General features: G+C 40.7%; 1 protein-coding gene across 2 annotated transcripts; it reads left to right on the top strand.

Annotated features, from left to right (window-relative positions):
• Nucleotides 1–367: 367 nt before the first annotated feature.
• On the top strand, nt 368–14,679 carry SEC61A2 (SEC61 translocon subunit alpha 2). 2 transcript variants are annotated; one of them, XM_053942860.1, is made up of 12 exons: nt 368–628; nt 2,145–2,212; nt 5,987–6,052; nt 7,500–7,578; nt 9,209–9,340; nt 9,477–9,586; nt 10,222–10,375; nt 11,327–11,487; nt 12,476–12,673; nt 12,886–13,077; nt 13,216–13,292; nt 13,599–14,679. In XM_053942860.1, exons 1-12 carry the CDS (start codon nt 622–624, stop codon nt 13,783–13,785), a joined length of 1,431 nt encoding a protein of 476 aa, XP_053798835.1. In that variant the 5' UTR covers nt 368–621; the 3' UTR covers nt 13,786–14,679. The 2 variants fall into 2 exon arrangements, with proteins under 2 accessions (XP_053798835.1, XP_053798836.1); XM_053942861.1 differs by lacking the exon at nt 368–628 and adding an exon at nt 4,994–5,140.
• Nucleotides 14,680–16,081: the final 1,402 nt, after the last annotated feature.

Below are 16,081 nucleotides of genomic sequence, written 5' to 3'. Positions count from 1 at the left end.
GCCCGAGCCTCTTTTCTTCAGGAGGAACAATCCCAACTCCCTCAGCTGATCCTCATGGGACTTGTGCTTCAGACCCTTTCCCAGTTCTGTTGCCCTTCTTTGGACATGCTCCAATGTCCCAGTGTCCTTTCACCCTATGAAATTATCACATCCATCTGTCAATACGGGTGGATTGGGCTGTTAACAAAACACTTCGGTAGCAAACCGCTCAGCCTGTGCTTTTCACCTGGTACTGCTGTACCGACAACGCCGCAGAAACGTCAAAGCCGCGCAGGCTGAGCGAGTGAGGGGCGGGCAGTTTCCCGCGCTCGGGCAGGGCTGAGGTGTGGCGCTGAGGGGCCGTGCCCGCCCCTCGCGCCGCGCGGAGCACTCCGGGAGCGCGGTCCTTCGCCGCGGCGGCTGCCCGCCCTCGGCCTGACCCCGCCGCGGCGGCCACCGCTGCCCGCCGATCCCGCCGATCCGGCTCCCCTCGCCTGGGGAAGGGCGCGGGGGGCGCTCCGTGAGGGCGGTACCGCCGTGTCCCCCCGGGCGGGGAGGGACGGCCCGTCCGCAGCGCGCGTCACGTGACGGCGGCGACAGCGACGGTGACAGCGCTGGGACCGCGGCCGGGCCGCCACCGCCATGGGCAGTGAGTGCGGACGGAGCCGGGAGGGAGCGGGCCGGGACCCGGCGTGGGGAACAGCGGCCCCGGGCAGCGCGGGGAGGACGTGGCCGGTGGCCCTTGGCCGGTGATGGGGCCCCGTGCTCCGGGTGCCGCCGCAGGCAGGGCCGGCGGTGCCGAGCACCCGCTCCCCGCACAGGGTCGGTGCTGCCGGGCACGGCGTGAGGCCGGGCACTGCTTCGTGGTGGGGTGACATGTTCCACTTTAGCCCTACTGTGTGTGTATATATATATATATGCGCACTATATACACGTATGGAGCATATATACCCTATGTACACATATATACGTGTGTATAAGTGTCTAAAGGGCGGGTGTCAGAGGATGGACCAGGCTCTACTCAATGATGCCACCCAATAGGACAAGAGGCAAAGGGCAGAAACTGATGTCCAGGGAATTCTACCTGAACATGAGGAAGAGCTTCTGTCCTGAGCAGTGACCGAGCACTGGAACAGATTGTCCAGAGAGGCTGTGGAGTCTCCCTCCCTGGAGATATTCCTGAAGTGTCTGACACATCCCTGCCCTGTGCCCTGTGCTCTGGGATGGCCCTGCTTGAGCAGGGAGGTCGGAGCAGATGAGCCCTGTGGTCCCTTCCAACCTGACCCATTCCATGATGCTCTGATAGCTTGGTCACGGTGGAGCTGTGCCACCCTCTGTGGAGTGAGGTGCACCTTCCAACGAGCTGTGTGAGGGCTTGGGATACATAGCGGAGACATATGTCACATCAGAATGCACATGTAAGCGTGGCACTACAACCAAAATGTTACTTACAGTGTAATAAATGCATTCTCTTTGAAAAGGAACCAATGGTGATTTTTTATGTCTGTCCCAGTGTGTTGGGGCTGGAAATAATGTTCAAGTTTTGAAGGGCAAATTCCCCACCAAGCACATACGCTTTGATTTTTTTTTCCCTAAATTGATTTCATTTCTCCTCAGAAAAAGAGCTGAAACTGTTGAGCTTTTCTGTGTTTTTAAAGGGGAAACTGTGAAGAGAGATGTATTAAAACTAAAATAAAATCCCCTGAAGTTCCAATCAGAATAAATGTTGCACTCATTTAAATTACAATTTCTAAACATTTTTTAATGATTGAATTATTTTTTCAGCTCAGTACTTCAGTAAACACAGGATTCTAATCTTTGGATACCTTTTGATGTCACTGTCATTCTGTGTTTAACTAGCACAGACTGATACTAGGTCATTTATTTTTAGATGTAATACAATTCGGTTCACTTCTGGTGATACATACAGCACCACTTCTCTAAAATTATTCTATCTGTGGAAAAAAAGAATGGGCCAAATCTGGTTAGAGCAAGAATTCTATTTCACATTTTTGCCCTGTTTTCAGCTGTTTTAAGAAGAGGGTATTAGTTTTCAGACAGTTTTGGAAGCTAAATAAAGTTCTGTGAAGTTTTATAAATTCATAAATGTTCATTAATATATTTTTCTGTCTTCTTTTGTGTGTGTGTTTGTTTTTCTGGAACAGTAAAATTTCTAGAAGTTATTAAGCCTTTCTGTGCAGTGTTACCTGAAATCCAGAAACCAGAAAGAAAAGTGAGTGCCACATTATGTTCTTATTTTTATTAGTTTACAGGGGAGGGAATACTGTGATATTCTAGTCCAGGCTCCAATATAGATATAGGCAGTGGGCCCTAAAGTAGAACATATTCTTTAGAGCAGGGGGGAGCACACATTAAGGTAAAACATTACTGTGATGATGAATTCTTAGCACCCTTCTGTTAAGTCTTTTGGTAATGATGCTAACTAATTTTTTAAAATCATCTCAATTCTAGGCTAAGTTTATTTAGCTTCAGCTCCATGTGATCTATTATAACATATGAGGACAGAGTCTTCAAGCTTTGTTTTCCTGTGGATCTCACTGTTGGCTTTGAGCTGCCTTGTATATTACTTGCAAAAGGATTGTTCTGTATATCAGGAAGCAGAGATTTAATTCTCCCCTTCCCACAAGGTATTTCCTACACCCATAGCTGTGATTGACCTCGCTGAAGTAGGAGAGTGATCTGTGGTACAGTTCATGTAATTGCCCTGTTCACCTTCTGGATGGGACATTTCTCTTTGATCTGAAGTCAATGAACTCAGTTCATTTACAGCTGATCTCTCTAGTCCTCTAGCCCTTGAAACTCCTCCCATTTCTTGGCACATTTTCTAGATTAAAAAGAGGTAATTTCTACAGATCAGAAAGAAACCTGCCTTGTCCAAAAATAAAACCCAACCAAACACCGTTTTTGCTTTCAAAACTCAAGCAAGCACATATTGCCCATGTGACAATCTAATTAAAGTAACAAATAGACATGTCATGGCTATTGTCATGACTTCAATGAAAATTCCTTAAGAGCTAAATATTGGGTTTTATATTCTTAAAAAGGAAAGCTTAACTGGGACCATGGCACCATCTCAGAGAATCCTCTTTGGTTAATGAGAGGTTCCCAGAGGTTAGAACTGGATGTAGAGGTGTTTGTGCCAGTGACCATAGCTGAGTCTACTGAGTTGAATGGAGAAGATACAGTAAAAAATTATGATTATAGCCCTCTGGAATTGATTTTTTCCAAAGACTGGGATTTACTCCCTGGCTCTTTGCTCCATCTAGTTGCTTTCCAGCATCCTTCAGCTTTGGGACAGGTTTCTAAATAAATTATTTAGGCCAGACAAAGGCATTTTCAGAGCAGGAATCTCCAGAGCCAGACCCCCATGCTAAGGCCTGGATGTGCCAGGTCTGGTTGGCAGGTGCCCATCTTTGTTTCTGCAGTGGGGAACCTTGGTGCAATCTTTTACATGCTGACTTATGGCACATTTGTGATTAGTTGGTTACAGCCATCCCATTTTTGTCTTGTGAGATGAGTGAGAAGAGAAAGCTGACACAAACCTACAGATACTGATGTTTCTGTAAAGCTCAGTGGCAGATGTTATTTGCCAGAGAGGAAGAGGGGCTTGATCTATCCTTGTTGTCCATCATTGGATGAAAGATGCCCAGAGAGGTGCCAAGATTCCTGTCCTGTCTATTTGGGTCACTTTGTCTTTACTGCTATTTCGGTCGCTGTCTAGACAACGGCTGCCAGTTGCCAGCTTTGTACAAATTTAAAGTGAAAATGTAATTGGGAACATCTTTCCTAGGCTGAAGAGCCCTTTGACCATTTTCAGTCATCTTCCTTGCTTCTGTGTAGTTTATCAAGTGATTTAGGTCATTCCATGTAACTCTAATTCTTTATAATTTATTGTTTTCTTGCAAGCTGTCACAGGCAGATATGACCAGTAATGGTTTTAGTGGATTGGTTTAAGGCCAGGACAAGAAATTTAGATAACCAAATAGAAAAAGAGATTAATTTTCATTAAACATGTATTGATTGTTAAATGAAGATTATGTTTTGATTGAGTTGGGCTCTCACTGAATCATTTTGCTGTTCTTGTTGATGAGAAAAGTGTTTTCTTCTGTCTCTAGGGAGTGTTGCTTTTGCGTTTTGGCCAACTTGATTAGCAAAAGCGATTGCTGCTTTTGTAGTTAGTAGAATGGGCTCGTATTTCCCTCATGCACAGATTTGCTAAGCAGAACACACTGTTCAGAGCACCAAGATGATAATGCTCAAGTCCCTTCATTTTCATATGATTCAAGAAAAATATCAAAGGAAGAAAATGTCCAATTGAGTCAGATCAGATGGTGAAATTTACTGTCCCTGTGCTTGTTAGCATTTGTGGCTGGAATATTTTGGTACCACTGTGTATTTTGCCATTCCTGACATATGGGTTTGGATGACTCTTTTTTTTGTCATCTTGACTCATAGAGACTGTTTTCCTTGTGAATAACTGTGATTTGGGTGATGCAGAATTCCTCTAATGCTCATATTCACCACAGAGAGAGAACCAGAGCAGTTTTAGACCTTCACCGGTGCCGCTGAAGCCAAGTTTAACTGTGAGGCTGTAGAGATAATTTGGTTAAGCATTTTTGGTTTTAGGAGTCTGTGCTAAAGTCTGAATTGCGGAGTTCAGACTTGGTAAAGTGGGTCAGCATTGCATAGTCTAACACAAGGTATTGTTTTGATTTATTTGTTGCTGTCACTATTTTTCTTTTTATAACTCTGTGCTGTATTTTTAGCATCTGTCCTCTTTTAAGAGTGAAGCAGTAGCAGGAAATAAATTAAAGTACCTGGATTATTTTGCTTCTAAGTGCATGGTTTCACTTATAGAGATGTAGACTACATTCTGGGTTTTCTTTGCTTGAGGACCTGTGCTGCTGCTGCACTGGTTTGTAGTTTCTCATTTGTGGGTGTTCTGTACCTATTAAACCAGGCACTAATCCTTTTTCTTGTTACTTCTCCACAGGCAGATTCAGTGGTTGGAGGCAGAGAGCTCCAACCATTTCTGCTGTATCTCTCTTATGTGTTAGTTCATGTCATGTTTTAGTAGCTGCTCTACACTTGTCTGCAGTGAACACACTTAACCCTCAGGTTTACAGTCCCTGGAGGAGAGGTGGGAATTTGAACATAACCCTGCATCTCAGCTCTCTCTGCTCTCTTCAAGTGCATTTCTTTCTGTCTCATGCTTTGAGTAATCCTCTGACTCCAACGTAAATCTTGTGATCCTTCTCTTCTTGCACCTGGCACTAATTACAGGCACCTCAAATGTTGCGACTCTGAGATTCTTTTCAATGAATTAATGCCTAGTGATCATTGAGCTGGCATTCTTTTTAAAGTGCTATATAATCTACATCAATAAAAATATTTTGGAGGAAAACAAAGAATATTTAAAGATCATTTTATGGTGAATGAACATAATGATGAATTTAAAGTTCCTCTAACACCCTTTGAAGAACTTAATTCTAAATATTTTGAATTGATGTTGAAAACTCATGGTTCTACTGGTTTTAATCATGTGTCTTCACAACAGTTCAATCCTTCTACAAACTTTATAGTGCTTTAGTTTAATAATTTCCAGCCTTTTACAAAACTTCTGTTGAAGCCTAGAGCTATAAGTACTGAAGATAAGTTCTTTGCATTAATCTTTCATGTTTGCTCTGGTAAGTCCGTGATTTTAGCCATGCTGTTGCTCTTCTGTAAATACCCACTGTATTAGAATACTGTAGATAAAATATATTCTAGTAACTGAATGTCTACCAGTCCCACATAAGTTACCTTTCACTCTCTCTCTCTAAAATCTGAAATCATATTAAAAATACATTCCAATGAGGAGTGATGCTTTCTGGTTCGATATCTTTCCACTGAATTTTGAATGATAACAGCCTTTAGTACTGTTGTGAGAGTGCAGTGGAAGTTCTGCCTACAGTGAACATGTTGGTGTCTCCACTTTGTCCTGTAGATCCAGTTCAGAGAGAAGGTACTATGGACAGCCATCACACTCTTCATTTTCTTAGTGTGCTGCCAGGTAGGTATCGATGTCATCTGTGGTCAAAAAATGTGTGTTCTGTACATAAAAAGTACCTGAAAGCATGAGATTTCTTGTTTCATGTTAACCTACCAGTTTCAGCTTTTGTTTTTATGCTAAAATATTTAAAGTTCAGTTCAAAAAACCTGGTTCTCTGAAATAGTCTTTAGTGTTGATCATGGATGTTTTTAGAAAGTAATGGTTTATATTTAGTCAGAAATACAAAACTTTTTTTCTTGTTACAAAGGTCTTACCAAATGATGATAGTGGCTGCAGGGTAAACAACCAAGGTAATTATTTATCAAGCAGCACAAACAAGCTGAGAAATTCAATGCATTGTTTACCTTCTGTTCATAGCTACATTTAAATTTTAGCACTTACAAGGATGAAAACTAAATCAAAGTGACTTTTTACCAAATTCCTCTTCAACAAGCTGATGGATTGTAAAGATTGCAGGAAAATGTTTTTGTGAAGTGGTTGACATGTAGAACTTGTTTTTTGTGAATATCCTTAACTTTACTAAGTTGTGAGCTAAAACTCTTTCAAAATGCCTGTCTTTGTAAATATTTATGTGATCTTTATTAGTTGTAGGCATTCCTAGAACCTGTGCTTGGCTTGTAAAGAGTGGAGGCTTTTTTTGTTGTTCTTTAAAAATGTTTTTCTTTAAAAATGTGGATACCGAAGAAAATGAGAAGCCATGTGTTACTTGATATACATTTTTAGGGACTTAGAGATGTCGTGAAAGATTCAAAATGTTCTGTACATTTCAGAATCAGGGTTTTTAGCTTATGTTTATTAATGCAGCCATTCCAGACTGCAGAGCAGTAGTTTAATAGTTTTTGTTTTCAGCTCTGAAGGACTGTTTAAAGGCGAAAACACAGCTCTTGTACCTATCTGTTTTTTGGAAGGAGGAAGTGGGAATGATAATAGAGCTAGAAGAACACAGAGTTTATCTGGGTTTACTAGCAGCTGGATGTATGCATAATTAGAATTTTGCATCTATGTGAGAGATCACAGTAATTGAATAAGGAAAACAGATGGTCCAGACTAGAGTATTCAGAAATTGATCCCTAAGATTGCCTGGATTCCTACTTTACTGTTTTGGTGATTAGGAAGAGTTTTAAAGAGCTCAAAATCCCTCAATATTGACATACAGAATGTTGGGAGTTTTGTATGAACGTGTTTAATATTGACAGTTCCATGTGGGATATTTCAAAACATATTTAAACTTCTTTCTAGGGGTTTCTGCTTTTTCCTGTGGAAGGGTCTTAGTTAAGTTCTCTGAGTTAATACCCCAGTTGGAGGATTAAAAGAGATGGTGTCAATACCTCCGGTTTAATTTCTTAAAATAATTAAACAATAACAGTTGAATCATTACATGTTAAGATTTTGTATTAATGCATGCAAATTGTGTGTATCTGTTTATTGCTATTGTGTACTTTGACAGATCCCTTTGTTTGGAATCATGTCATCAGATTCTGCAGACCCCTTCTATTGGATGCGAGTCATTCTGGCATCAAACAGAGGTTGGTACTCACTCCTTTCTCTGTTTTCTGTTGGGATAAACAGACCAGGAGGAAAACAGTTGGCTGTTAAATTCCACACCACCCAGATGTCAAGTTGGAACACTGTGAAATTCTTAACACAGATGGAATCAAAATTGGTACTTTAGCAGTGCTTCATGTTAGGAATGTGATTTCTTTGAGATGCAGATGAGGTTAATATTGATTCACAAATTCTGTGATGATTCCATTCAGGATTTTAGAGCAGTCTCTTTCTAACTAATATATGGGACAGGGAATCTTCTGGCTTTCCAATTAGGAGCTGCACTAATGTGCAGTGCGAGGGTGTTGATTAGGAAATGCCTCACCTGTGCAAGTCAGTTACACTTCATAATACTTTGGCCGTGTTATGGGTGAGTAATTGTCTAGGTGGGAAAGCTAAAGGCAGAGGTGATCAGGCATAAACTTTAGCAAAGTCAAACTAATGTATTTAAGAAGAGTAAAGCGGAACACAACCAAATGTTTAAGATTCAAACTAATGGTAGAAATCTGAAACTTAAGATGGGTGACCAAGTCATGCCTGACTCTAAATGAGGACACTGATCTCATCTGTAGCTTGGAAAATTGGCTGGAAGTAAGAAAATCACTGGAACCCTCTAATGTGAAGGTACTGCTTACTTAGGAATAGCAAATTTTGTTACACCAGTGAGGATAGAAAGGTAAAGTTCTCTACTTCGAATTCTCCTGCAATGTTTGCAGAATTTGGTGTGTCCCTAGCAATGTATGATACTAAATATGCTGTCCACTACCCAAACAGAATGGTAACAGTGGCCAAGAAAAGGCTAGAGAGACTGAAAGCAATAAAAAGCAGGAGTGGGAAAGTGAGTTTTCACTTAAGTCAACTGACAAGAAGTCATTGGAGGATGTGAGGTGAATCCTAAAGTTTTTCACATCCTAATTTTCTGGCTGCTGGAGGAATAGAGATTTCCATGACAGATTATTTAATATTTTACATGGAAACTCCAGGATATAAGTATGAAAGAACCAAATTATAATAATTAATTTAATGCTTTCCCTCTTTGAATTGCAGTCATTTGGGAGTTGGTACCTCAGTGGCACAGTGCCAGTGAGTTTGCAGAGTTGAGAGCAGCTTAATGATGGTCTTTGTTTTGTTAAGAACTAATCCTAAACTCTCAACTAGAGCCAGTGATTTAAAGGGCAGTGTTCTCAGAAACTGTGGATCTGCAGCATGTTTTTGTGGTCTGCAAAATTAAACTTTTGGAAAATGTGATATTGAAGCACTGATAGAATAAACAACCAGGGACAAGATGCTGTCCAGGGAAAGGTTCCTTGAGGATATGCCAAAAAAGCTGAGCTTCAGTGTGCACTGGCCTTCAGTGTTAGCATAGTTCCACAAAAATATTTGTAATTAAAAGCTACGTGGGTTTTCCATGCTGCCTTCAAAATTACAGGTTCTAACACAGCAGCCTTTTGTGAGGCCATAACTGTCTTTGTTTTTTCATAGCTGTACAGGAATATACATATTGGAAGCATTATTAGAAATATTTATTACAGGTCAGGAATCTTTGAAGAGACCTAATGCTTTAGGAGAGGTGTTGGAATGGTAGCTGTTTTAATTTTTCTTCTTTTCTAGGTACTTTGATGGAATTAGGTATCTCACCCATTGTGACATCAGGTTTGATCATGCAGCTGCTGGCAGGAGCAAAGATCATTGAAGTTGGTGATACTCCAAAAGACAGAGCTTTGTTCAATGGAGCTCAGAAATGTAAGCACTGTTCCAATTGAAATGACTGAGTGTATTTTTATTCTTGGGAAAGCCTGCCTAAGTGATAATAGATATCAGATTTCTTTGGTAGGTAACTTCAGATTTTTTTAAAGGATTTGCTTTCTCTCTGTTTTAGTATTTGGGATGATTATTACCATTGGGCAAGCCATTGTGTATGTTATGACTGGAATGTATGGAGATCCTGCTGAAATGGGTGCTGGAATTTGTCTTCTTATTATAATTCAGGTTTGTAAAGAGCCATTTTGTGTTAACTGAGACTGGTTAGATACAGTATAGCTGGAAGGAAAAATCTTTCTGTGTCTGGGTGACTTCAACTTATTTATTTTTAATGCTGCAAAGCATCATTATCTGTATCTGTCTAGATATGAGGAATTCTAAATATTCCATAGAGGAGGAGAATGCTGGGATAGTAAATATCAAAAGTATTTCAGGTAGGAGTGGTGCTTAATTGAAAATACAGGAATTGGTGACTATAAAAAATACAGGAATTCCAGTGGCTGCTCTTCAGTGCTGTGGAGGAATTCTCACTAAATGGCACAGCTGCAGCTTTGAGACATTCTCCTGCAGAACAGAGCAGAATATGCACAAACTTTAATTTTTTTTTTTTTTTTTAGAAAAAAAGTTATTACTGAGTAATCTGTTTGCTGTGTCTGCCTTGAAAAAAGGCACAGAGGTCGTTGCCAGGTGAGATGTGCAGGCATTGGTATGTGAGAGGTCAGAAACTCTGCATGAATGACATTTAGATGAAAGACTTAATGATCACTCTACCACATGATGAAAATACTGAAGCAGGGAATTAATACACAACTCTTGACATGATTTATTCTTGTTTCTGCTCAGTTTTGTTTCTTTTCTCACAGCTGTTTGTGGCTGGTTTGATTGTGTTGCTGCTAGATGAGTTGCTACAGAAAGGTTATGGATTGGGGTCTGGTATTTCCCTGTTTATTGCTACCAACATCTGTGAAACCATTGTCTGGAAAGCTTTCAGTCCCACTACCATCAACACTGGCAGAGGTATGTGTGCTGTTACAGTCAGTCACAACATGTTTCAATGGGTGGTATGCTACACATAAACTATCAAATTTTTATTGGATGACATTTTTTAAAAGTTCTAATGTGTGGTGATTGGCTTCTGAAGTCAGTTGTCCAGTTAACATTGAACATGAAAATGTCTGACTTACATGGAGATTAATACATGCTTGCGTTTGCTGATTTGAAGTGTGGCAGTTAAAATGGGATTTCAGGCCCCTTGAATGAAAATTTTTGGATTTCCAAACTGGAATAATCTTGTTTTAGCATCATGTACTCCATGGAAATAGAGAAGATAGGAAATACTGTACATTCATAGGAGTTGTTTGTGGTCCAGCTGTTGTTTGTGGCTATAGGATGCTTCTGTAGTTGGTGCCTCTGAATTACTTTAAGCTGGTTTGATTCTTCAGAGACTGCAGTCTCTCCATTCTACAGCCAGTCTTTGACAACATCTGGTTGTTCTGAGACCCCTGAAATAGCACCTTAAGATACTGCATCAAGAAATTAACTCGTTTATTGCATTCATTTGAAATCCTGAGCCATGTTTTTAGTTAGCTAGAATCTAATGCTTAGTAGTTCTGTTACATTTTTATTACTGTTCTTCTAAAAGCTGTTTTTCACCTTGTTTATTATTTCTTCCTTCTGAACATCCTCCTACTCCCAGAAAAGAAAGGAAGAGAGTATTCTTTCACGTGTGTGGCTTTGATGATTTTGTTTTGTTTTTCTAACCAAGAATAATGTTTTTTTGGATCATTCCACATTCCATAACCTAAAAAAGAGTTCTATGTTGTGACATATTTGTTACAATAGGATCCATGTCCTTTTGTATCAGATTTTCTGTGTGTCATGCTTAAAATTTCCAAAAGAAAGGTACTTTTTAAAAAAATGTTTTTAATTTGGAGATTAACCTTTCTTTCACTTTCTTGCTTCATGCAGGAACAGAGTTTGAGGGTGCTGTGATTGCATTATTCCATCTCCTGGCCACACGAACTGACAAGGTCCGGGCTTTGCGGGAGGCTTTTTACCGACAGAATCTGCCCAATCTCATGAACCTGATTGCTACAGTGTTTGTGTTTGCTGTAGTCATCTATTTCCAGGTAAAACTCCTCAGAGCAGCTCTGCACAGGTGGAAGTGCACATGGACCCTGAACACTGCAGTCATTGGAAAAGATGGGAAGGTTTAAGCCAGAGTAACTGAAGTATCTTAGCCTTGAGTAATGAACTCTTTTTATTTCAGTAACAATTACCTCTGTGACAGTAAAGCTGTAAAATTCTACAACCAGGCCTAGTTGCACTTAGTGTGTAATCTCACATTCCATTGAATGCCATACACACAATGGGAATATTTTTAATAAAACAGATTCTGATACTGCAGTGGTTGCATCACATCAATAATATTCTTAATATTCATCATTGACTGAAAAGAATACTTTTGGACAGAGCTGGAGAACTTTGCTTCTGTGGAGTGTGTAGCTTTTCAATTTTTCCCTAATTTTCTTGAAACATTAAATTAGTGTGTCTTTTTAAATCTAAGTATCTACTAATGGGCACTATAGGAGAATCCATATGGAGATTTTGGGGGTGGGGACAGCTAAAATGTGATTTTTAATTTTTTTTTTAATTGTTGAGACTGAGTTTTGGAAAAAAAAAAAAAAAAAAAAAACATGTTTTCAAGTTCATGTGGCTTTTCTTGGGTCTACTCAGAAAAGGTCCTGCCCCAGAAAATTACACAAGAGCCTGGGCTTACACTCAAGAGTCTGCTGGTAACTGGCTAGTTCAGTTGGAAGCCATGACAGGTTTTTATCAACCCTTCAGCTATAAAATGTATTTTACAGGAGTACCAGATAGCAGATGAGAAACCATGTTTATGTGAAAAGAATGTAATACAACCAAGCAGTAACACTTTTAAATCCTTGAAATCTGTTATCCAGACTGTAGCAGAAAGCCTTTGGGCTTTACTATCTCAGACCTTGCAGTCCTTGTTTATCTAGCAAGAGCTGCATGGTCAGGAATAGCTTTGGGGCATTCTGGGAATACCTTGTGTCTTGGAAGTGAACCGTGGTGCATTTGTGTTCTTTCCCACAGGGGTTCCGAGTGGATTTACCCATCAAGTCCGCACGGTACCGTGGGCAGTACAGCAGCTATCCCATCAAGCTGTTCTATACCTCCAACATTCCCATCATTCTGCAGTCTGCCTTAGTATCAAACCTCTATGTCATTTCCCAGATGTTGTCTGTTCGTTTCAGTGGCAACTTCTTGGTGAACTTACTGGGACAGTGGGCAGTAAGTATTTGATCACATTTTAGCTGCGTAGAATTACTGCATTTTTACTTTGATGTGAATCCTTGGTATTTCATCAATGGGAATACTTACTTTTTTTATATTTGTATATAAAAGCTGTTTCAAACATCAAAGAGGAATTCCTCTATTAATACAGGATGGGAATGTGGAAAGTCTGTGAAAAATAATTTATTGCCTTTTTCTTCCCCTCTCAGGATGTCAGTGGAGGTGGCCCTGCTCGCTCTTATCCTGTTGGTGGCCTGTGCTACTACTTGTCTCCTCCAGAATCCATGGGTGCAATATTTGAGGATCCTGTCCATGTAATAGTTTATATAATATTTATGTTGGGATCCTGTGCATTCTTCTCCAAGACTTGGATCGAGGTGTCTGGCTCATCAGCAAAAGATGTAGGTGTTCTATCTTAATTGTTTCAAACAGTGCTTCTGGTTTAGAACTGACCAGCTACTGACTGATCAATTTATCTTAGTAAACATCAAGTGACTGTGAAACACTGCAGCAGTTTCATAAAGTAATGTTTTCTGCAGGTTGCCAAGCAACTCAAAGAACAGCAAATGGTGATGAGAGGCCACAGGGATACATCAATGGTTCATGAGCTTAACAGGTAAGGAAATGCTGACTTCCATCTGGATGGTGAAGAGTGCTGAGGAAGTGTCAACTTGAGCAGAGATTGTTGGAAAAATTGGATACCTGTTTCCACTGCAAAAGGGAAGATTCTTCCCATTCTGCTGTTGCCTTTCTTAGTTATGCAAAAGAAGTTACAGCAGCAGATTAGAGAGAGATTAACCTGTACTGTCTTTTTTTTAAAGTGACATAATGAGGGATTTTGAGTTGAATCTCTTCCATGTTTGTAAAAGAAAGATACCTTGGTTATTACCTTCTTCTTCCCTGTTTTTTTCCTTTCTTACAGATACATCCCTACAGCAGCTGCATTTGGTGGTTTGTGCATCGGTGCCCTTTCAGTACTGGCTGACTTTCTAGGAGCCATTGGCTCTGGCACTGGCATTCTCCTTGCAGTCACTATTATTTATCAGTATTTTGAAATATTTGTAAAAGAACAGGCTGAAGTTGGAGGAGTAGGTGCATTATTTTTCTAGATGTCCAAATATTTCATGGTTTGTGTGAAAGGGAAAGTATTTTGACAACATGCGTCATTTAGTCCAATAATGCTATTTTCTTTTTACTTGTTTCCAAGTGCTATGTGTCCCATTACTGTAATGGGCATTGAGCGATGCCTGTGTGCAGCGTTAGTACCAGCTGCCTTAAGAATAAAGTTTACATTATCTTGTTTAAGTATTATCTAGTGTTGCCTGTAATGCTGGAAACAATTCATCTACCTTGCTGTTCAGACACTACAGTGAGATGGTAAAATGTATCAGTTTGACAGCCCTAAACGTCTTTGCACACAGCAGTAAAGTGTTAAATTAATTTCCCTGTCCCTAATAGAAAAAAAAAAAAAAACCTGAGTTCAGATTGCCACGTGCCAGTATTCCTGACAAAATTTATTTGTATCAGTATTTTACATTAATTTTTTATACTTTTTTAAAAATCTCATTTCCCCACCACTGAACTCAGAACTCCTTATTCCTTTGCCATGCCTCCACCCAGGCACCTTTCTCTGAGCTCTGCGGGTGGGCGAGCAAACATTTACGGGGGGCTGATACTCATCTCACCTGAGAGCTGGCTCTGTGGGGGATCTGCTGCAGCCAGGGCAGCCGGGTTCTTGCCCCAGGCCTCCTGTGGGACAGCGGCTGTCACAGAGGCAGGGCAGCCCAGCCCAGCAGCTCTGTTCAACCATGTACTTGTGAAAACTGTGCCACTGAAACTTCATGTCCACTTTGCTTTTGTGAGTCTAAAGAACGAGGCCTGGTTCCTAAAGCAGTTCATAGGAGGGAAAAGGGGGAACGGGGAGTTCCTGCTGAAAATTTGTCGCACTTTACAGCGGCGATGTAACAAATGTAAGCGTTAGACAATAAACTTATTTAACTAAACTCTCTCCTGTGTCTTGTGTGTGCCAGGTGTAATTCACGTGCAGTCTTCGGTAATTTCTACAATGCCTTGATAGGGAGGTAGGTCTACAAGGCTCCCTTTCTTCCTCTTTTTTTTTCTTTCTAGAATATAATTCTGATTAACTTTTAGCAGCTACAATTTAAAAAAAATCCCAGGATTCCTCCCCTTAAAGTCATTGAACTTTTCTGCTCTGCTGTAATCACATTTTCCCTTTTATGTCACGTTTCTTCTGTCTTCTCTCACTCTTAATTTGAAAGTAACTTTGTGTTGTTTGTGCATGTAAGAAACTCTTAAGCAATTTTCTATTTCAAAAAGTTTCTCTAATTATGCACATTTGTCCTCCTCTATTTCAGAGGCAGGACTGATTTTGATGTGTGTTTATTAAATCTCTCAGATCCTGACCTTTCAGCCGTGGTGGCTGTTTACATAAGTAGTAGCAGCCCACTGTGTGCAGATGCACTGAAGGTTTATTTGGGATAGGATGTACCTAGAAGTGATTTGACTGAATGAAGGTGCAGCCTGGTACAAACAAGTGTCCTCAGGAGAGGGAAGACTGCAAGGCTGTGCCCTCTCAGGGCACATAAGTGACTTCGTACCTTCAGCAGGATCCCCTGGGCCTGCACAGTTCTGGTTTGCACCAGTAGATGGTGGTGTCATAATCATTATTTTAGACCAAACAAACCAGTATTCTCTTTCTGCATAGCTTAGTTAGGGCTGGGAGAAGGAAACATCGTGTCTAAATCATAATAGGAAGTTCTTTAAATTGCCATTTCAATTACTTCAGCCAGAGCATGCACATAGTGTTCCTGTGCTGCTGTCCCTGCTCCTGTCACAGAAAATACTACTAATAGGATATTCTGCAATCAATTCTATGATTTTTGACATGGAAGGGACCTGCAAGACTCACTGAGTCCAACTCCTGGCCTTGTGCAGGACATCCCAAGAATCTCACCGTGTGCCCAAGAGTGTTGTCCAAATACATCTTGCACTGTCAGGCTCAGTGCTGTGCCCGCTTCCCCAAGAAGCCTGTTCCAGTGCCCAGCCACCCTCTTTGTGAAGAAACTTTTCCCAATATCCAGCTTAAACTGCCCCTGACACAACTTCAGGCCATTCCCTTGGGTCCTATCACTGGTCACTAGAGAGAAGAAATCAGTGCCAGCCCCTCTGCTGCCCATCATAAAGAAGTTGCAGCCCACCATGAGCTTTCCTCTCTCCAGGTGTTAGGAGTTGTGTGAGTGCTGTGAGAGTGAGAGAGACCTGCGCTCACTCTCCTGCTTCTGCCTCCTTTGGAACCATGGTGTTACAACACCGACCACGGTTACCTAAGCATCTTTCCTATACTGAATTGTAAGTGCAGAGAGGAATCTAGTGAGAAATAAGTCA

This window comes from Vidua chalybeata, chromosome 5, assembly GCF_026979565.1.
Source record: "Vidua chalybeata isolate OUT-0048 chromosome 5, bVidCha1 merged haplotype, whole genome shotgun sequence".
Classification (NCBI taxonomy): Eukaryota; Metazoa; Chordata; class Aves; order Passeriformes; family Viduidae; genus Vidua; species Vidua chalybeata.
This window is presented reverse-complemented; position numbering and strand designations above follow the sequence as displayed.

Bases quoted from the DNA above. Each gene is read 5' to 3' on its own strand.
- SEC61A2 (XM_053942860.1), top strand. The intron at 6,053-7,499 runs GTAGGTATCGAT...GTACTTTGACAG, and splicing joins TTTTCTTAGTGTGCTGCCAG to ATCCCTTTGTTTGGAATCAT. The intron at 10,376-11,326 runs GTATGTGTGCTG...TGCTTCATGCAG, and splicing joins TACCATCAACACTGGCAGAG to GAACAGAGTTTGAGGGTGCT.